Source organism: Larimichthys crocea, chromosome III, assembly GCF_000972845.2.
Source record: "Larimichthys crocea isolate SSNF chromosome III, L_crocea_2.0, whole genome shotgun sequence".
NCBI lineage: Eukaryota > Metazoa > Chordata > Actinopteri > Sciaenidae > Larimichthys > Larimichthys crocea.
The window spans coordinates 19192324-19215510 of record NC_040013.1 but is presented as its reverse complement, the minus strand read 5'-3'; the positions used below and the strand labels follow the sequence as shown (position 1 = coordinate 19215510).

Genomic DNA, 23187 nt, shown 5'->3' with positions numbered 1-23187 from the left:
TGAAGCACGAATGAGATCGCGGGGAGACGGGTGAGAGGAGAAGAGGGACCGTGAAACAAAAAAAAAAAAAAGAGAGAGAGGGAGAAAGAGAGATGGCACAGCTGCAGGTGGACAACAGATGTTGAGTTTTTTTTTTTTTTTTTTTTTTAGCGAGGCGATCTCAGCACATAAATTCTTCTATTCTCCTATTCAGACCCCGTCTGTGCATCAGTCCACCTCTCCAACACCATCACTCTCCTCCTCCACCTTTTTCTTCCTCTGTGACTCGAGCCAACTGGCCTGATTAGAGAGAGTAAAACATGTAAAGAAGATGTGTGTGTGTGTGTGTGTGTGTGTGAGATGGAGAGAGAGAGGATGGGGGATGACTGGGGAAGGGCGATGCTTATTACACCCCTCATGTATGCTGCAGGCTTAGACAAATAAAGTGTGAACATGCATCCATGAAAAATGAAACAGTGAGCAAATTCATGAACAAATATGCATTCATGCACACACGCACACACACCGGCTACCTTAACTTCAGCCTTCTCAGAAATGTGTTTTGGCCAAATATCTAAAAAAACAATGTAAATTTAGGATCAAATATGCAGTGATGGTTGCTCACACACATACACACACACACACTCAAAAAATCCTCCTCCCTGTGCGAGACTAAAAACACTGTGAAACACAATCCCATTTACAGCCCCGTGTGATCCTGAACACGACTGACATGCCTACTGAGAAATGTATAATATTTTCCTCGGGTGCAAATGAGATTCATCTGCACCTCTAAACATATCTCCCCCGCGCTTTTGTTAAAACACAGCCAAGCAAAGTGTCAAGTTCTGCAACGCCTGGTCACACACACACACACACACACACACACACACACACACACACACTGCATACAGAGAACATGGTCAGCGCTGCTTCTTCTTCACTCTGGTTTAACACCCGTGAAGATTTCATTTTCTCAAAATGAATAATTCAGGGTGACTCCCTGGCACTATAAGAGGAAAGGAGAAGATCTGAGGAGGAAAGGGAAAAGAAAAGGAGAGGAACGGAAAGGACGTCGACTGAGAAGAAAAGTAAAGTAAGGAAAAGAAAAGAGAGGAAAGGGAAAGAAAAGGACAGGAGAGAGAGAGAAAAGGAAAGGAAAGCAGTGCAAAGGAGATGAGAGAAGAGTAAAAAAGGAGAGCGGAAACAAAATGAAATTAAGGAAGAAGTAAGGAGAGGAGAGAAGGAGAGCAGAGGAGGAAAGGAGTAGTTAGGGGATTTTTTGCTTCCCACTTCATTGCCTTCTTTCCTTCTTCTTCTATTTTTTTTTTTTGCCTTTCTTGTTTGAGCGTGTGGCCTCTTCTTTCTGTCCCTCCTTCGCCTCTGCTCTCCCAACCAGCAGTTAATCACTTCAAGTCTCTCTGAAAGGATGCAGCAAACTGGCCAGACAGAGCTTTTTTCCTCCATGGTCAGACGTTGCCTTTCAAGGCCCAGTTTCTTTTGACGGCACCTGTACTGTATTTCATCTGTATCCTGTACATAATACATCAGCAAACAAATGGACATGCAAAAAAAAAAAAAAAAAAAAAAAAAAAAAAAGGAAACAGGATGTCTGACAGGTCATTCAGTCTCAGAGGCAATATATATTTTTTAATGATGTCAATGTTAAACATCTGCTGGGTTGAGCTTATTAAATGTGAGAATGTACTTATTTTCTGTGTTTGACATCAATGTAAATAGAATATCTTAGAAACATTTCATTAAAAGGTCAATAAACAGATTCAATCCGACAAATAAATTAAAGTAATTATCAGTAGACCAGACAGAAAACAGCCTTGACACTGATGGTTTCTTTTTATCCAACATAAACTAAAGAATTGGACTGAAGACGTCCTCCTGCTACCCTCCCCTCTTTCACTTGCTCCAAGATGGCATGACAGAGTTTTCATTTATGTAATCTCCCGCTTGCACTTCTCCACCCATTTCTAAGACTTCTATCACCGCCTCTAAAGCAGTCAATCTTTCAGTATCTAATCTAAAGCAGCCCAGTGTGCATTAACTCCATTCCTTGGTCTTTCTTGCTCAATCTCTGTTCTGCTGTCTTTGGTTGGGTTCAATCACCTCCCATCTTTCCTCGTTTCCCTCATTTTCCTGCAGCCGGGCTCTGTAACCCACAACCCACAGTCATGAATGAATGTGCTGAGCTGGGTATGACGTTTGTTTAGAGACATATTTCTCCCATTACCTCGATCTTCTCTTTTCCCCCCCAACTGTCTACTCGGAGTTAAGAGAGTGTCATAGCCAAATAATTTCCTACAAAGATTAATTTTCAACAAAGGGAGGGAGGCAGGGGGGAGGCAAAGAGAAAACTGGGATCAATTTATACAAAGAAAAAGAGATGAAGAGAAAATGAGTAGTCAGGATTTGTATAGATCTAATCCTGGCAGAGTGTGAGAGAGGCCAGAGACTTCATTCACTCACAGGGGGGAAAAGGGAATGGCTGTCTAATATTAAGAGCGTGACACAACAGATGCAGATACACATCATCGTACACACAGACTGCAGACAATTGTTTCCTGGTAATGATAATCGCAATGTTCCTTAATACACAAGTCTCCTGGATACGTAAACAAGAGGTGTTGGATTTCTATAGGTGCAGGAAGTAGTTAAAGGCACTAAAGGTGCAGCAAATTAAAGAAAATATTAGTTTTAATCAGGCAACTGTGAACAAAATCCCTCACCACAGTCGTTTAAAATCATCCGAAATTTAACCCAGGATCCAAAAAAATAAGCTCATTTAAACAGCTTAGATGTCTCCTCGCATTTTTATGTACACAAGCTTGTACCTTTTTAATCAAACAACCAGATATGTTCAAACACAGCTGTTCATCTTTCCTCCAAACGATTCTATAAAAAGAGTTTCGTATTCATCCAAGCCTTGAACGTACTCTAAGCTGCCAGTCACATAACGTTGTCTGTGTACAAAATTTACTTCCAAGGATGGTGAGCCAAACAGAATTTCACAGACTGAAACAGCAGAGGCTTTAAATGTTAAAGGCACAATTGAGATAATGTCTATCCCTTGTTGCTCTGAAAACACCCCAATTTAATCAAATGGCTGTACTATTCAAGGTTATGGCACTGGTAAGCCATCATCTCAGGTCAGACGGAAAAAAATAAATAAAAAATCACTGTGTGCAGCGAACAGACTGACCAGCAGCATAACAAAACCAACCTTTGACTGTCAACCCAGATTAAGGCCAAAGTCTGACCCTCAAAGTCTAGTAAGCAACACTGACAGCTAGTCTCATCTCCATGGACAGTCCATAGTTGACTGACAGCTGTCAACGCCCAGTTTTCCCTCCCCCACCATGCAAGCAGCAATCATCATCCATCAGTAGCAGGACTATGTCTTTTTCCCCTCTTTCTCTCTTCGTTAATCCCTCACTCAGTGAAACAACTGCCTGTAGCTTTGACCTGAACACGTTAATACATAATCTGCAGAATTTATGTGCCCGCTACCCTCCCCCCCATCATCACGCTACGCCTAAGCGAGGGGGAATATTGCGGCTAGTATGTCATGCAAAGCCAAACTGTCCTGAGCTGGCATCAGGTCACCTGGCCTGGAGAGTGGAAGTACCACAGTATCATCCACAGTGATTATCAGTGTGGGGGATGGGGAGTGAGTCTTAGTTAGAGGCAGAATATAGAGGCAGGGTCTCGCTCAAGGGTATTTCACACAGCATCATATACTGAAGTAAGCGAGGGCAGACCATCTGCATTTACACATCTGTTAAGAGAATTTGAAGGAATGAAAAGTGTGCTATTACGATATAATTTGTCCACCGGACAAAATGCCACATTTTAACTGTAAGGCTGAATCATATTTAGCTGCCTCTGAAATACTCTTCTTTTGAAAACAGACAACAAAAGCCTGAATATCATTAATTAATACTTCTTCCAGATGTGTTAGATTATTCTGTTATTTTGTTAAAAACAAGACTTAATGTGTAAATTTGCAAGCGTTCTCTGACAATGGACCGACCCTTTAACCAGCAAGCAAATCTGCCTACGATTACCACCAAAACCCATGTTGCCTAGCAACATACAATTTAGGAATATGCTTTCAGAGCAGCTTTGCGGCTGTGTCCATTAACAGATGAAATTACCAAAGCAACAAATGTCAGCCACATGCAAATGAGGTCTACTCTGCGGACTGTGTGTGTGTACTAACAATGCAATGTACGTGCATGTGGCAGACTTGAAGATATCCTTTCCAAAGCATGTGTCCGTCTGCTGCAAAGAGCAGCAGTCTGTTTTGACAGCCAAGCAATTGGGATCTTTTAATATCTGCACTCTTGGGTCTAAAAATCACAGAGATGACAGCAAAACTGCCTCAGTTAAATCATTTCTTTGCAGTCTGCCTTGGCCCCCATTAAAGTCAATTTCGACCTACTGGCTATGTACAGTAGTTTAAAGTCTCACAGAAGGCCAGGAGGCTGGGCAGAATGAGAATATCTGTGGATTAGTGCAGTGGAAATGGAGGATCTGGAGGATTAACCCCCCCCCCCCTCTCTTCTCATTACAACCTGCACAGAGAAAATGACACAATCACACATCGGCCATCAGCACCGTAATTCGATTTTATCTGTCCAGTGATGCTGCTAGTCAGCCTCTGGTGAGCGGGTGATGATGGAGAAATCAGCGCTTATTGCCCAAAATGTCTGAAATATACTTTAATCAGGTCACGGATGTGAAAAAGAGATAATTTTATATAGCAACTCTTATTATGCTGGATTAAAGCTTTAACCTGATATGGGTAAATGATTCAGGTAATACAATAAGGATGCATTTCATTTTAAACTGGAGTCGAAACATGCATTTGGGACACAATTAGAAATTCAATAAATTCAATGAAAACTTTTGCAGCCACTGAAACTCTTCCCTTTAACTCTTTTATACGCCAGTTCCAATAGAAAGTCGAATTCTTGTGAGAGAAATATGTCCAAGAAGAACTACAGCTAATTGCTTTTTCATGGTCAGTGGTATACCTTGACAGATGCAGGACTGAAAAAAGGTTGTGCACTAGCTGTAAAGGCTTTCCAGGCTATTCTAATGCAGCCTTATTATCATAATGCAATAAGGCATCCATGTTTACAACAACAGGGGCTTGGGGGCTGTGGGGAGATGGTGCGTGGCAGAGCAGAAAGGACTTCATCAAAAACAGCTGCAGTTACAATGATACCACAGCCTAAGAGGTATATACAACTAATCCTGCAATCACCATTATACAACTTTATGAATGCTGTATAGTTGAGGCAGATGAAACGATTTTTAAAGAGTGGCCCGGCGCTTTTGATGTAATTACTTACCAAGGGCATTAGATACACCCAATAAGAGTTAAATGAGAAAACAGAGACTGTGGCCAATGCAATCGTACATATTTTACACAGATGTACGCCTGGACACCTCATGTTCCCAGACTGCTGCACAACATATTTGACTTTTCTGCAGAGAAGTCTTAATGTGAATTGTTCACACATGAATGCAGCAACTGACAGACTGTAACATGAAGACAGTGCACAGTTGTTAAAATTTAAAAAGGTATCAGAAAGGGTGCTGACAGCTGTTCCTCCCAAATCCTCTATATTACACCTCATCAATGCCATTTTGTTTTGTATTTAATGGGGCAGTGTGTCATCCTGACAAGAGAACTGCATGCGATTACAAAAGTAATAAAAAGGACTTCACACAAAGTATATGAGATTCTGACAAATCTGGCTGAGTTACGCAGACAAGAAGTATGCAAGCATCATGGCAAATGCTGAAACTAAAAGTAGGCCAGGGAATGAAAAGTTATTTCTTTTATGGTTTTAATCATAATCCTGACAACAATTTTAGAAAAAAAAAAAAAGATAGGCAGCAGCATTTAGATTTCGCTCCACTGGCCTCGATAAGAAGAAAAGACACATCATTTATCTATTGTTGATGTAATGAGAACAACCAGCGGGACAGCAAACAAATGACAACATTGACCAGAAAGATAAAGTGATTTAAAACATTCTTATTGTGTTTGGACTTTCTTAAGGTCAGGCATCATGCGTCACACACCAGTAAACACACACCCAGAATACAAAAACACTATACTGATTTGACATCGTCGAATACTAAGAATGCAACCTAACACTCAAGTTGTTTACTTTCGATATACTGGATGTCATTATGATTTTTAACAGCACCGTAACACTGCTTTGTGGAAATTGTGTCTAAACATGAACCATGCAAAAAGAAAAATAGAGCTCCAACACAAATCTACTTTCTTATCTATTAAAAACATGTGAAACTGCCAAAAGAAAGCAACATCAACTGCATTAAGAAATCAGACAAAGAGCAGACGATGAGGATGAAGAAAAAAAAAAGGATTTACTTGTATCTGGAGTCACCATAGTGGACACAATGACTGGTGGACCCGTGCGTCGACTTAGCTTCTGGTTAGCACCAATGGGAATTTGGCCTTGGCCTGGTGCTCCCATAGGGACCAGGGCACTGTCTGGTGCAGGTCCCCCACCCTTACGCATCATTTGAGGACTGGGGTGAGGGCTGTGCATGGGTGACATTGGCAGTAAGTTCCTGTCCCTCTTCATCAGCTCCATGGGCACTGTGTAATTGGTAGAGTATGCTTTCGGTACCTGTTGTGGCGGCTGCGGCAAAGCTGGCATGGACACGGGCATCTGCTGTGGCATACCTTGCATGGAATGAATAGTCCCTGCTATGGCAGGCATTGACCCCGTCATCTGCTGTGGCATCATTTGCATACCCTGCATAGGCATCCCTGGCATTGCCATCCCTGAAGAGTAGGCTGACATGGGTCTTTGCTGAACAGGCATAATGGCTCCAGCGTATGGCCCCGGGGAGCGAGGTGGTTGCCCTGGGTAGCCTCCAGAGGCTTCCAGGAGATGCTGAGAGGGGGCACTGCTGGGCCTCCTACCAATTACGTCCATCCGTGGTGAGATGGTATGCATGGCCCCAGGGGGCTGTGGGGGCATCATTTGGGGATCCACAGCCAAACCCTGTGGCGGGTGCGGCGGATGGTGGTGTTGCTGCTGAAGGTAAATGTCTGAGCGATGGCTAAAGCTATTAGAGCGGCTTCGCATAGGTGTTGGAGGTTGCGAGTGTGCTGGCAGAGCATCAACAGGCCGCTTGCAGTTGTGGACCAAGCGAGACAGTACACGAGCCTGGCCAAGGTTGGGGGTGACAGTGCGGACATCGTTCTCTTCCATAACAGCCAGCATGCTGGTGGAGTCAAATCCCTGCTGGATAACAGAGGAGATGGTGCTCTCTGAGAGGCCCTCATTTCGCAGCAGGGCAAGAAACTCGGGATCAACATTTTTTTTGTGGTCCACAGGCAACGGTGTTTGTGGGGCAGTGAGGGGAGGAGGAGGAAGAGGAGCTGGAAGCTGAGTAACTGGGGGTGGGGGGACTGAAGTCAGGGTAGCCTGCACAGGAACAGGTGCAGCTGGGGCAACTGCTGCTGTCTGCACTGGGGCAGCTGGAGCAGGAAGTGGAGCCATAGAAAGGTTAGGATCGGAGACAGGCATGGGAGGTGGAGGTGGCAAGGACTGTTGTTGTTGCAGTTGCTGCTGCAACTGTTCTTGCTGAAGTTGCTGTTGTTGTAACTGCTGTTGCTGTTGCAATTGTTGTTGTTGAAGTTGTTGCTGCTGTATTTGTTGCTGCTGAAGTTGCTGTTGCTGTAACTGTTGCTGTTGAAGTTGCTGCTGTTGTAATTGTTGCTGCTGTATTTGCTGTTGCTGCTGTAATTGTTGCTGCTGTTGGATGGTGAAGGGTGAGGCTGTCTCTTGCCTCATAATCATACCTTGACTGGCAGGATCCACTACTAGACAGGTAGCAGCTTGTTGCTGTGGATCCAACGGGCGCCCATTGACATCAGTATAGACGGACTGACCCGTCATAGGTGGAGGCTCACTGGCATATCGCGGAGATGCATGCTCTATACCATAATGAACAGGAGAAGGTATGCGCTGTTGGCCATCTGGCGTCATTTTGGCAGCGGTTACAGCACCAGGTTCCCTATAAGCCCGATTCAACTCATGAGCAGTTGGCGGAGGGGGAGGAGGAGGTAGAGGTGATGCAGGGGCTTGAGGACCTGTTCTTCCTCCCTGACCATGATCCCACACAGCACGAGACCCAGGTGCAATCCCAAAATGAGAGCCTGACCTACTGAGTGGATGAGGGTGAGGCGACGGAGGTTGATGTTCTGGCCTATAAAAGCCCTCAGGTGGCCGAGGAGTTACGGCCGGGTCGTGAGAATAGTAATCCTGATGTGATATGGATCCTCGGTGAGCCATGGGTGCACGTTCGTAGTGGTTTAAATCAGGCACAGAGCCCTTCCTCATCCCCCGTGGGTCGTGACGGTCTGCGTAAACCTGTCCGTAGTGAGAGTCTTGATAGGAATAGTCGCGTTTCAAATCCAGGTCAGGGGGCTGCACCCCTGGTGGAGGCTCGTACCACCCTCCTCCCTCCCCGTAGGACAGAGAGCTCCGCCGGCCGGCTACTCTTGCCTGCTGCTCGTAGACACTCTCAGCCCTGTCCCACTGACCCTCATTCCCTCCTAATGTGTCCCAACTGTGGGAGCGACCAAGACTCAACTGTTTGTTAGTGACAAGCATTGGCAAAAAAGAAAAAAAAAGCAGAGAAAGGTCTTACAGAGAGGAGGGAAAAAAAGAAGCAAAAAAATGTTGTAGCCGTGTTTTGAGAAGTTCTCCCTCAAGTCTTCATGTACTGTAGCCGTGGAACGTCGTGAGGGAGGAGCAGAGAAGAAGATGAAGCAGGGTCTACCGTTTCACCTGATATCAGGTTGTAATATTGTAAGTCCGTACTATCAGGTGACTCCCCCTTTGGCTGTTGGTTGTTGAATAATTAATCTCTGGTCATGCTGGCTTGTTGTGTGCAAAGGAAAGAGGACACCGCACACAAACACGTCACGCCAAACTACACAGACACGGAGGTAGCGCAGCTATTCCGTGGAAGATGCGGGGTGCATGCTTGAGGTTGCTCCAAAGGTTTGTAAAAAAAGGCAAAAAAAAAAAAGAAAAAAAGAAAGAAAGAAAGAAAGAAGGCGATACGTTGGGTTAAAGGTAGGGATGGGCAGGGGCTTGTACTAATCCAATAGGGTTTATCTCTCCCTTCTCTGGGACATTTTACTCGCTCTGCCGATTGCTATGAGGGATTACATCTAAATAAAGCCTGTTTAATTCCACTTCCCACTGTGACGTCATGTGAACCAGATACAAGTGTATCTGGTGATGATGATGATGATGAATATGATGATGATGATGATGATGCCAATGATTTAGAGTCCACCACCCAAACTGCTCTGCCTCTCCTCTCCTGAAGAGTCACCTACCTGAGGCTGTTGATGATGTACTGTCGTCAACAGGTTTCAGTTTTTGTCAGATTCACAGCATGGGAGAGGAGCCAGGCAGGAAGCACAGCTTCATTGAATACAAATGAAATACAGTTCAGTTAAGTCCTATGTGCTGTCAGTAAACATCAAATCCACTCTGATTGGACACTAATCCTCCAGGCCCCATGCTTGCAGCAGAGCCACCACACAACTGCTGCCCAACTCACTCTGAAATGTCCTTGATGCCTTCGTGGCACTCACTGTCACTGCTCCACTCTCCATGATTTGAGATCACTCAGATCAGCTGTCTGTATGTTAACTGGAGGACACTGAAAATTGCAGCGTCTGGATTGCATGGAGATTGCAGGATGCATAACGAAATCCACCTCCAACAGCCCTGTTTACCCTCTCAACGATTGTCATGTCAAACAATGATGCACCGAATTCTCAAAATTACTCTTTTAAAGCTAAAAAAATACTTTGTTAAATCTAATACAGTTGTTTTATTTGATCATTTATGTTACCACGTGAATTTAACAGTGCATTTTACTGTAAAACACAACACCTACCCCCTTCATTCCTAAAGCTCCTCTGATCTCCTTCACTTAGAGAAGCTCTGTAATCTGGATTTGCCCCTTTACAGAGAAAAGTAAAACACCAGGGGAGTGTGGTGTGTGTCATTGTATGTGTGTGTGTGTGTGTGTGTGTGTGTGTGTGTGTGTGGAAGGGGGTGGTGGTTTTGTAACAGCAGTGTGTAATCCAAAGCACCTACAACCTTTGCCTTGCAAAAAACCCTCTGCTTATTGAGCTGTAACACAACAGAAGCTAATTCCACTTCATTCAAACATGCCATAGGTGTTTCTATTGGCTATAATGCTATAATGTATTGGCACAAAGCATTTTATATTATGCCTTGGCCTTGAAAACGCAATGAATGGTAAACGTTTATCATTTCGTTGAACCAAGGTGATGTTCAACATACGACTCTGACAGTGGCCCAACCCACCTAGCAGTTCGCAAGTCTCACTTCATGTCACTGTGGCTGAAACCAGATCCCTTCTGTAGATGATCCCTGTTTATTAATGCATGAAAACAGATGTAAGGTGAAGAAGTGTCCATTTCCATCCAAATCTAATCTCAAAGGTAGCCATGGCGAGGGGCAGTAATACATGTTTTAGACGATGGAGAAAGTTAATATCAGCACATTGAGAAATGTTCCTGAATATCCTCACCCAAAAGTCTGTGGAAAACGTTGCAGGCCTGTCCGTCATCGCCGCTAATATCTTGTTTAATCACAGTTGTGTAATTAGAGTAGAAGGAGATCAGAGAGGGAGCGGAGTATTCTGCTGTTTTCTCAAGATGACAGGAAAAAGCTGACGACAGTGGCTCCAAAACCAATTGCACAGACGACTGAGAACGTTTTTCTTTTCTGTAAGGTCAGAGGAACATTAGTCAGCTTTATGTAAAAAGGAAATTAAAATGGGAAGAGAGGAAGTAAGAGCGAGGCCCTCACAGAGATCTGAAAGGGACTATAAAGTTGAATTATTAAATCAAAGCTTAGCGTTGGAAAAATCTTTTTTTTAAGCCTATTTTGATTTTATCAGTCTGGGTTTGGCTGATATAAAGTCAATCAAGTTTTACAGTCATTTCAAGTGTGGGTGTCACTCATCACCTTTGTTCTCACCTTTGAGTTTGTGCCACATAGAAAATATTTTCTGACATGTCAAAATCAGGAAACATTTATTTGTAAAAGCCAGACTTATATCAGTTCTTATTTAAAAGCTACAAATCGCAAGGTTAACGCTTTCTTTCTGAAACTTGAAAGTAGCTGCTTAAATTTGTAAAATGGGATTGTAAGCCAATACACACACACACATGCATGTCAAGGGCAACAGCCTATAGAGTATACATGATCCTCTGGCTTTCCTTCCCCAACCTCATCCACTCCTCTCATTACTTCTTCTAGCCCGGCTCTCGAGAGACTCCCTCTCAGTGCAGCAGATCACTCATCCCCATAAAGTCTACCTCAAACAAAGAGACGGGGGCAGAGGTGTGTACTCAGGGTTTGCAGATCTAATCCTGACAGCAAAGTAAATCACAGAGTTCTGTTTGTCTCAAACAATGTTTGACTTTCCAATTCTAATGTTCCTCCATTTGCCATACTTGCCAGCCTGTGCACACAACGCCAGATTCACTGTAACAGAGGGATTTAGGAATTAAGCTGGGGATTTTAGAACAAATATAATACCACCCCAGCAGAAGCTTATAAAGACCTTACATTGAGTAAGACTTGACTGGTGAAGAATTCAGTAATACATATAGAAACCTCAAGAAAATGAACCTCAAGCAAGGATGCAATTATGTAGTTCTTTTAGGCGCTAATAGATTTCAGAAAGAGCTCCTTCAGCCTGGTATGGTGTATTACTTTTTGTGGAAGTGGAAGCAGCGAGTAATAAAATTGGTGTGATACAACAGTCAGATCTGTGGCAAATCTTTCACATAAGACACTTGCTATTGTTTTTAATTAACACTCACAGTCCCTGCCTCCACATTAATATTACAGTTAAGCCAGCAGGAGGACCAGAGGTGGGTCACTATGTGCAAGATTATGTGTATTGCTCATTGGTGCATGTTTGTTTGCATGTTTTACCAAATGTTGGGATCAGAGGTTTCACATGCAACAAGTCCCATTAGAAATCTGTTGTCACTCATACCCATCTAGCCAACAAAGTCATACATTCACACACACACACTTGGCTTGCACGATTCTAGATCCCCCATTCAGCCTTTTGACCCCGTTCAGCTCGTCCTCCGACGTGAAGCAGCGGCCGCGGCGCTTCGTTAATGTCCCTTTTCATTCACACACGCAAAGCCGCCGCGAAAAGCCTTGGCCTCGTTCTGACGTGCATACATGAATAAAAATCACACGCTAACTCAAAGCGAATGCTGCACGGCAACAGAAATAAAAACAACTGTCTCCTACAGTGTGACACGTCTCGTACTCAAGGCATGATTTGAATGTTAAACACACATTGACTTATGCATGAGCGTGGGGCAGGAGGCACTAACTGGAAATGGGATTACAATGCCACTACCCCTGCAAAGAATGATGCTGTCAGATGAATTGTAATGCACACTTAACAGACATTATATACGTGGCTGCCTTGTATGCGATTCCAGTGGGATTATTTGTCTCTGAGAGCATCTCCATAGGGACTAAATGGAGTGTAAAATGGAGGTTGATGGCAATGAAGCTAGTACTTATCTAAATGACAATCACATAGTCGGTTAGTGTAACATTCTGAAGTGACAGTTTTTTTTCCCCAGTTTTGTTTAGTATGCATGGACTTAAATACACACAGCAGCAGAAGCCCACAAAATCTCCTCCTCTATGTCAGCTATGCAACTAGGAGAGATCCCTCTACCCATAATCCACCTCCTTTGGATGCATCCCCATCACCTAACCTCTCCAATCCATCTTTCATCTGATCTTCAGCCCAATCCTGAGAAGCCACATGTCATTATAATACTTAGTGTTGTAGCTGAGGAGTTCATGTTGAAATTAGATTTTTCCGAGAACTCACTTCCAACTTTTTAACAACTGCAGAGCGACACGCCAGCTCAAACAAAAGGCATGTGCAGACGCTAAGAAAATTTCATTCAAGGTGAGCACAGGAGACAGTCACACTCTAATGACAATAACGTGATCAAACATGCTGCTTTTGCTCCGAATGATTATAAGATGATATATATTTCCTTCCAAAAACAACCATTTTTTTCTATCTGCTTTTTTCCCCCCTATCCTATCCTTTCTCCATGCCCCTCCCTGCCTCTCCGCAAAACCTATAAAGGGGTCGTGGGTTTTGGTGAGGAGCCTGGAACAAGCCCGAGGGGGGTGGGGTGATGGGAGGGGGGGGGTCAGACTGAGAGACCGCTCCGATGACTTCATAGCAGAGCTGGATGCCAGAGCGTGAGGAGACGAGTGGGAGGGAGGGATGAAAGCAGAGAGGTGGATGCAGCAAGAGCCCTGAGTCTGTGCTGAAAAGCTGAGGATACGAAGCCCCCTCTTGCAGGGGGGGAGGATGACATCAGGACACCCTCCCTCTCTCCCTTCTCCTCCACAGCCTCCCTGGTTGTCTTCTCGATTTAATGTGAAGCATTTTGTAATAATAAAAAAACAAAACAAAAAAAACAAGCCTTGCAGGTCTGTTAAATGTGAGAATATGAATAATTCACAGGTGAAGTTTTATGCTGGCCACATTATTTACTATTCACTCTTTAAACATCTCCTCCTGTTGTACATGTGACAAAAAAAAGATGCATTATGAAGCATTAACAGATTTATTTAACTGCCAACTAAAACACTTGGAAATCGCCATGACAAATTACACTACCCCACCTTGTGGTGTTTGCATCCAAGCACAGATTTACAACTTGTAAATCAACATTCAGGAACATGCTGTTACCGCGACCTAGTTCACGTCACAGGGCCACTCACATCCCATCTCTGCCCAGATCAGTCAGTTAGCTCTGGCTAAACGGCAATGGCAACGTCTTGCCCAAGCCAATGCATGCTGGGTACACAGATGGAGTGGACAGAAGGAGAGACAGAAAGAGAGAGTTAGAGAGAGAAAAGGGAGGGGGGGGACAAGAGAGTATGGGAACTGATGCTCACAACAGATGTTTGCCACAGTTCCCTTATTGCAGTTACACTCTTCTTGGCACTTAATCAAACCCGCAACAGAAGGAACAGTTGTACTATATACATTTTGAAAATTGATATCTAAACCAAACAATGCTGTTTGGCTTAATAGAGAAATAACTGTAGTAATTTGTTTAATGGAAATCCAAACAGAATCCTCCTGTGTTTTGACAAGCGCTGGAGCAATCAGCTAATTGATCAATTACTGACTGACAATGGTAACTATTAAAAACGTTCATGGTTTCCCAGAGTATGTTTTAGCCACCTCTGCTAACATGCACACACTTTCATACGCCTGCAACTGATTATTTTTATTGTTTGATTCATCTGGCAATAATCTTTTCGATTCATTTTTAATTAATGGATCCGTTGTTTTTTCTGGTAAACAGTTAAAAAATAGTGTAAAAAAATGCTCGCTATGATTTCCCAGATGCTTGTTTTATTCAACATCACTCAGCAGTCCAAACCCCAAAGAAAGAAAGTGAATACTTTACTATAACGTTCTGCCCCCACTTACTTTGAATGCCCTCATGCAAGAAAATGTTAGATTGTAATGTTGTTATGTTTCCACCACCATGCTCGGGGCAATCCAAACTCTTCTTGTCTGTTGTTCCCTGGCGATCGAACACGCTACCAGTTCCTACGAGAGCAGGGGCGTCCCTCTCTACCTTCAAAAACCTCCTGAAGAACCAGCTCATCTCCTCTCCCAGCACTACCAACAACAAGACATGCTAAATCTACCCCACCTTCTAGATCCATCACTTGATTTTATGACTTGTGAGTTAGCTTTTTCTAAGTAATGTAATATAAGAAAAGCATGAAATCCTACAACCCGAGGTACTGGAACCAGCAAAGGACTGCGATAATTAACTGATTATCAAAATAGTTGCTGAATAATTTTCCTGTAACTCGGCTAATCATTTCGCCTCTACATTTTTATGGAGTAAACATTAACCTTTAGTGAAGAAGCAGAGGTGTGACTTCAAACAAAAAAAGGCATCTATTGAAAAGAGTGGCTGTTGTTTAAGCTATCCTCCACTTGTAAAACTGATCATAAGACACAATGATACAACTTGACTAAAGCAACTTCCTGAAGAAAACCCCACAATGATACAACTTGACTAAAGCAACTTCCTGAAGAAAACCCAAGTTTGATTATCAATTATCTGTCAAAGGTATTTTATCAAAGGTAAGTTTTGTCTTCTTGGCTTCTAAAATATGAAGATTTGCTGCTTTATTTTCTCATTGTGAATTGAACATCTTTGTCTTTTTAAAGGCTTGGTTGGACAAAACTAGGAAAGTCAGGATGTGACCTTGTTCTCTGGGAGGGATGAGCGATTGTCACATTTTCTGACCAAATGATTAACACATTAGTAACAAACAAAAGACATGAATCACAGCCATAGTTCTGTCCTTGCGTGTCTGATTTGAAAGCTACAAAAATTCCAACATGAAAGCAAAGGACAGTGAATCACATTAGATATCCTCAATGGTAAAACATCCACCGTCTCGGTTTAAATCTACATTCCAGCACCGTGACCACTTTTGATGGGAGTAAACAGCCACACTTGATCAGCCATTTCGAATTCAATTTAGGCCACAGGCTCAGTTAGCCACTCATCACAATGAGTAAAGATGTAATCAATGCACTCCGCTGTGAAACAAGTATTGGATTGACACAGTTATCCTCAGAAGATAAATGAAGATTAGGGAAGCTTCTCTCTCTCCGTCTCGCCAAACGCAGCCCACAACGGCGACGCAATCTCAGTCACTCCATACCGGTCTTGTTTTTGTCAATACTTTGATTTCTATTTCACGCCTCAGTCCATACACTCTGTTTATAGATAATAGTGGGTGGTTTTGACATTATGGTGCGGAACACCCCATGCCTCTGGTTTTGAAATGTCGTTTTTATACGGTTGATCAGATTTAACGCTGCCGTGAAAACAACGTGATTCACCACCCTCTGATCTTTTAACTTCCACGATGTGAATCACCCTCTTCAACACATTTTTAAGAGTGGTGACTAACTGCACCCGGAAAAAAAAAAAATCCCCTCTTCATCAGACATTGACATGGCTGAAGATGTCTGTGGGACAAATGGTGCACATCAGAAAATACTGTTATATAACTGTTTAGCATATTGCCTCCTAAAACAGTACACAGTCTTCTTTTCGTTTTGTGGAGAAAATAAAGAGGGGAAAAGTGTTTCCAAGCAAGCGGGTTTTGGTGGTTTGGAGAAGTTTGAGATGCCACATGTGGCTCTCATTCTGAGGATGGAAACAGACAGAATCACTGGTTCGTTTAGGAATCCGTTATATTGTGTTTCCCGATCTTAATGGGATTTTCCTTTGACGAGAAAAAAAGAGAAATGTTGATACTTGATACTTTCACTATTACTAAGAAAATCCAGTGGTCTCACTTCCAGAGAGCTGAAGCGAAACTGGAAGCTGAAATGTTTATTATCTTTTAACCCTTACGTACTGTTCAGGTCAAAATTGACCCGTTTTTATCATTTGACAGCTGTAAAAACACCTTACATTTCTTTATTTTACCTGAAATTTGATGACTTGACACTGTCTGTGTTCCCACCACAGGTGGCCAGGTTCCCGCAGGGACAGGCACCTGCTGCTCTTTGAAGGGTCTTATTAAAATCAATATGTGTCTGTCTGTGTGTGTATCAATAAAATATATTTAAATCATTATGGCTGTTACGCCTGTTATGTGACATGATATAGTGTTTCTCCAAAAACAAGTGGTGTAAAAACACTCTTGCTATCTAAATCTAATTCTTAAATTAAGGACTAATAATGAATTTATTAATGTCAGATAGGCTATTTATATATCCTAAATAGATCTGTAGTTATTTTTTTTTCTTTTTAGGATATTAAAGTGATTTTTATTACTTCTGACATTGGAAAGGTGTTGAGGGGAGGCGGTTTCAGACACTGGTAGACAATCCAACAAGCACTTTGTTTGAATCATACCGATTCTTTTACAATGTACACAACAGAGGAACCTTTATGTGAGCTTTAGTTTTGTTGAACGCTGACAAATGAATAATCATTTCACTTATTTAAATCAAAGAGTAAGAAATACAGGCAGGAAAAACCCAAGAACATGTTTCCCTTTTTTCTGCAGCGAGTTGGAACTGCAGCAAGCGGCTGGCAGCTCTACCCACAATGCAGAAAGGAGAATACAAAAGTATCATTTTGCACTAAACAGTGCAGCATACAAATTATTGGTATAGTAAATGATGAGTATGAGTTTGAGCATGCAATACACATTAAATAAACATTCGGTGGCTCATGTCGGTGGTTAGGTAAAAAAGAAAAAACGAGTGAGGAAAAAACGAAAGGAAAATCTCTTGCTTTGTCTTTCACACACACACACACACACACACACACACACACACACACAAATCAATCCCACTAGCAGCTATAATCAATCCCAGGGCTCTGAGGAGTGCTTCACTTTATTACAAACTCCCTACTTCATTTCTCCGGCAATCTGGAAACATCGAACTCAAGTCTCATTCAGCCATCAAACCAGCCTCCTCTACAACACACACACACACACACACACACTCGTCCTCCCTCCTAGACAGCCTTCAAAGCTGGAGTTTGGAGCCTTGCTTGGTCCCAAGGCTCCTTTTTGACACACACAAACACACTTATGCAAACGATCCCACTGGCTTTTCACTGAATTGTAGCAGTAGGCTGAAAGGCTTAACTACTGATGGAAACTTAATTTCCATAAAACAGTGGAGGGAAACTTTTTTTTTTTTTATAGCAACAACATAAACCTGTGGAATAATACACTCACTCAAAGTTACATGTACCAAGACATGAGCAAGCAGCAACCTAAATAATCAATTTCCAATGACATGTGAAGCCAGCAACTCGAATCAGAAGAGTGAAGGAGCGTGTCTCACCTTCACAGATTCTATCCAGTCGCTGGCGTTTCACTTTGTGTTTGTCGACCAGAGCCATCCCGTCACAGCTTGAAATCTTCTCTCCTCTCTTTGAGTTCTGTGTCCACCTCTCCTCCTTCAAGTCTCAACCGCAACTCCAATCCTCCAGAAGTTAGTTAGCTGATGTTTTATACCTGAAATTCAAGAAAGCAGGGACAACGATTATTTCTTTTTTCATTTAAGACAAAAGACAGAACATTGACAAGATGTGGGGAAAACAAAAATAATGAAAGTCTGGCCAGAACACAAAAGTGGAAAAACTGTCAGGTGTTTTAGATCACAGTGGGAGGGATAATACTACTAGACAATTATACTACCTTTGACAGTGATGGTAATTCACTGCACATTTGATTTTTATGTTTAGTTATCTACTTTTACTAAACTGCACAGGGTTACTTTTTGTAACCCTGTGCAGTAAAATATTTCACATACATGAAGCTAATTTACACCTGCAGGCTGGGATAAAAAAAATACACTGCACACAAACACAATGACTAACAACATACAACAAACAGGTCGTGGTACATTATACTAAATAATGCACAGTGGTACATCACATAAGTTATATAAAAAGGTGTATGTTGTGCAAATTAAAGACAAGGTCCTATGCAAAAAACAATAAAAGACACAATCAGTGGTTACAGAACTGTAACTGGCTTAAAAATCACACTTATTACGAAGCTGAGAAAGTTTATATGATAACTTTCAGTCAGTGTTGCACACACTAATCATCTGACAGATCATCACGCACAGTCGTTTCCGTCTCCTGGATGAATTGTCTTGCAAAAAAATCAGATATTTACCTCGACTCTCCACTAGAGGGCCCTCATCTCAGTGAGCACCCATTTATTTAATGTAATGAAGAAATGTCACTCCTGCAACCACAGCCCCCAAAAACTGGAGTGGAACATAACAAAAAGCAGACAAACAGAGAGTGAGTGGGTAAATGAAGCGTTTTACCAATCATTTATGTTCAGTGACTGATGCTGAACAATCTTCTAATTGCTTCCTGCTGAAGCCTGAGGGACACGACACAGTTTTTTTCTGCAGCCATACAGAGACATACAGAGGAAGGCACACACACAAACACACACAAAAGATGACAAGCTGAAATGTAGGGTTGCACGCGCACATGCGGGGCAGCGAGTCACACACAGGAATGTGGGTCAGTTAGTCAGCAGACGGGGAGGAGGTTGTATCAGCAGAATAGAAGACATAAAAGGGGGTTGGTGGGAGGGAAAGTACTAGAAAAACATCGTCTGACAGGATGAGTACAGTATGACACCATCCTCCTCCTACATTTTTAACTGTATCTCTTTCAGCACATTCATAACACTGCCTCTGTTTCTTTTCATATTCGCCTCTGGGCGCGATCCTAGAGAGCTGCACTTTGAGAACGGCTCCCTCCTGACTACTTATATGATGATATATTGATATTTGCGCTGTAACTGCAATTATAACTGTTATGTTTTGGTGGAGTGGAAGGGCAGGCTAAGCAATATGGCTGAATGATGAATTGATGCATTTTTATTTGGCCAGCTGTTGGGGCATTTTCCCAGCTAGGGGTATGAGGGGGGGAGAGGTGGTGCACTGCAGCTAAGTGAATTCAGAAGAAATACCGTAGGTGCTAAATCTCTCCACGTTTAACTCACTATGAGCTCTTGTCTTTCTCCACCACTGACAAACGCACTTTCTTTAACCAAACGCATTTTGGCTTGTTTCACAAGTCAGCTGGGCTTTCAGCTTCCCTCCTCCACAAGGTAAGCCTTCCTGCCAAAGAGCTGAAGACCCACATGTGGGAGTCAGAGGAGAAGTAATTGAGCAAGAGGGAAAGCAGGAAACAGTCAGTCAGAGGCGGGGGAGTCACACCGCCTTGGCTATGAATAGACTGGAGGAGAGACGTGCATGGGCATCTCCTACTCTGTGCTACATGAGCGGCAACACTACAGGTCATGAGTGCTTCTGGCCATTTAGTCATTATAAATGCTCCTGATATAGACTTCACTTCACTGACAGCTGCCTCGGTAGACAAACAGTAATGCAGGCTGCTGTAGCACGCAGGAGTTCTCTCTCAGAAATGGCACGATAACGTGGTGGTTATGCAAAATGGGAAGGATGCTATCATAATACAACTCACTTTTCGAGAGTCAATAGCGGTAACTTGAATTCAATAAATTCTAAAAAGGCAACAAATCAATATTTACATTTATCTTTTGCATTTAGTTGTCTGCTGCCCCAGTTATTTAATGAGATAGATAGAGAGTCCATGTTTCTTCTTTGTCCACCAGATATAATTTAGGTCTACATGATTAGTTTTGATTCACCTATTAAGCATCCTGAATACATCAAGAAAAATATACCTTAGTAATTATATTATGCCTTTTGATAAACAGAACCACTCATATGTGATTTCACTGAGGTCATGTACCCCCAAATCATCTACATTCATTCAGATTCACATAAATTCCCTACCTGGAATCATGTCAAACATCACATTTCATCACTTCTGTTCTCGCTGGTGGTCTCAACGGATGGGATGGTAAAACCCACCAGCGTAGCACAGCGGCCCCGCTACATTTGACCAAAACCTAAAATATGTGGTTACATGACTTCATTTCCATAAATGAATTCTCAGAGACTTCACTCATGTAAGAAGTAGATCCACTTCGTTTCATGAGGAAGAATAAAGCCGACTCCACTGAGAGGGTTGAAAAGTCAACAGCAAGTTTGAGAAGAGCTCTCAACCACAGGAGTGCCGGAGAGGAGGAAGTACAGTTTTTACCCTGCCACCCTTAGCACCATCACTGCTGGACTGTTACTTTACTGAGTGCTTAACAGCAACTTAACAATGAAGGGAAAGAGGAGAACGAGGAGAAAGTCACACACTCTCAAACACACATGCAAACAACAAAAATACGCAACTCCGGGGATTGTCTGGATCGGCGTGGAGAGGGCAGGCACTCTGCTCGACACGCACACACACACACACACACACACACACACACACACACACACAGTGTTACTTGTGTGGTAACACATGGTAGTCATGTTCACAGGTTTCCTGAGAAGACTGTGAATGTTACCCAAGTCAGACCATGACAACTGTTATCTGACAAATATTACAAACCTCACAATATTTTTGGAAATAGATTTTTTTTCTTGCATCATGATTTTTTAAACAAACATTATTTATAGCACGTATAAAACTGACTATAGCTATAGTACGAAACACATCTGACATTCAGGGCACACCGTTTCTGCGACACAGCCGATCTGCAAATGTGACTTTGTAATTACACCTCGCCTTTCTACTTAGATGCATTTCATGCACTGTTGGACTCTCCGCTGTGACTGCAACCTGCAGCATATCATGATGCCTGAAGGAGAAAATATCCAAGCTATATAAGCTGTGTATCTAAAGTAATGTAATATATGTATATAACAGTTTGTACTGCAGTATCCGGTGCAATGAATGCAACACCCTGTTGTTCATGCACTCCATATTCCATATTTTAGTTTTCTTTTTTTTTTAAAGATTATGTTTTTGGCCTTTTTATGCCTTTATTGATAGTATAGCTGAAGAGAGAGAGAGGGGGAGTGACACGCAGTAAATTAGCCGTCCGATGCAGGATTCGAACCGGGGCCAGCTGCAGCGAGGACTACAGCCTCCACACACGGGGCGGCCGCTTAACCCACTACGCTACCGACCGCCCCATATTTTAGTTTTCTTGTGACTTAAATGTGAAAACTGTTTTGACATTTAATGGACGAAAAGTTTCACTGAAAAATATGCGGATTAATCGAGAAGAAGTATTAGTTGCACAACCACTGTCATATTGTGGAATTTTTCATGGCATGCAGCAAGTGACAAAAATGCAAAATACAAAACTTGTCTCTTCACCAGCGATAAAAACAGAACACCCAGCTCTCCAAGCTGCTACCGAAACATTAAAACCACCACCGACATGCAATGTTTTTTGTTAGCAAAGCTTTCAGAAACTTTTTAGAAATTCACACAGTTGCATGCTGCAAAACTGAAGCGTCAAGTTACACCGTAAAGCTTTGACAAAGTGTTACTTTCAACAAATAACTTAAATGCCACTCACACGACGGAGCTTTTTTTAACACTTTTGACAGTGAATAAATTATTTTCACAGAGTTGAGTGGTGTTCAAAGTTAAGGGCTTTTGTAACGCTTGTGAAATGTGCCAGCTGTACGCCACAAATGTGCCGCTTCTCTACTGTTTCTTAGAGAAACAGAAGTAACATTTTCATCAAAGTGCCACAAAAAAAAAAAAAAGATCCCGGTGCCAGGCGTTACACTGCATTGTTGCAGCTGTTGCATCACTCCAAGAGGTTATGAATTCACACAGTGCTTCTCTATCTGACACTCTCTACGTCGAATGATTTCACAAGCACAAAGAGCCAGTTTTATACTTTAGAAAGATATCTCTCTTTCGGCTCCTCGTGTTACATCTCTTTCACCGGTGCTCATTCTTTTCTACTCCTTTTGTGATGAAAAGTGCATAACAAGGCAGGCAGCCCAGGAGATCTTGTTTAGAATGGCAATAGCACAGAAGACACAGAAGGAGGGAAAAGAAAGTGAAAGAGAGACAGAAAGGTCCTTTTTCTGACTGTGGCCATCTCTCAGAGGATCAGATTTAGAAACCTGTGGGTTTGGCTATGGGTAAAAAAAAAAAAAGGGCACAGAATGAAGTGAAGCTAGCTTCGACTTTGTCATAACACGTGTTTGACTGAAATATCTGTGGAGGCGTTTACTACAAGGGGGAGTTTTCTTCTTGAAAAAAAAAAAAGAAAAGAAAGAGCAAGGCGCTCTTGCTCTTTCTTTTTTTAGATCATCAACCGCGCTCCCAGCCCTTGACCTAAGTGAACTACTTTAACTATGTGAACTTGATGACCACCAGCCCGTACACACACACACACACACACACCAAAGTATGGGTCTGCAGTCAAAGAATGAAGTTGAAGGGAAAACTGGTGCCCTTTAGATGAACTGGAAATAACTTTTAAGTTTACAAAGAAAACTCAATTTAAAAAAAAAAATCTAAAAAATCTCTCATATCGCCTTTCTTGTCCATGTTTTACTTTG

The 23187-nt window shown here is 42.5% G+C and overlaps 1 protein-coding gene across 2 annotated transcripts in view; it reads right to left on the bottom strand.

Moving 5' to 3' along the window:
* The window catches only part of ctbp2a (C-terminal binding protein 2a), a 63779-nt gene that overhangs the window by 25344 nt on the left and 15248 nt on the right, over nucleotides 1-23187 (bottom strand). For both annotated transcript variants that reach the window (XM_019269296.2, XM_027277647.1), the window contains exon 2: nucleotides 18040-18212. In XM_019269296.2, coding sequence (XP_019124841.1) covers nucleotides 18040-18097 — 58 coding nt within the window. In that variant the 5' untranslated portion in view covers nucleotides 18098-18212. The remainder of the gene's footprint in view (nucleotides 1-18039; nucleotides 18213-23187) is intronic.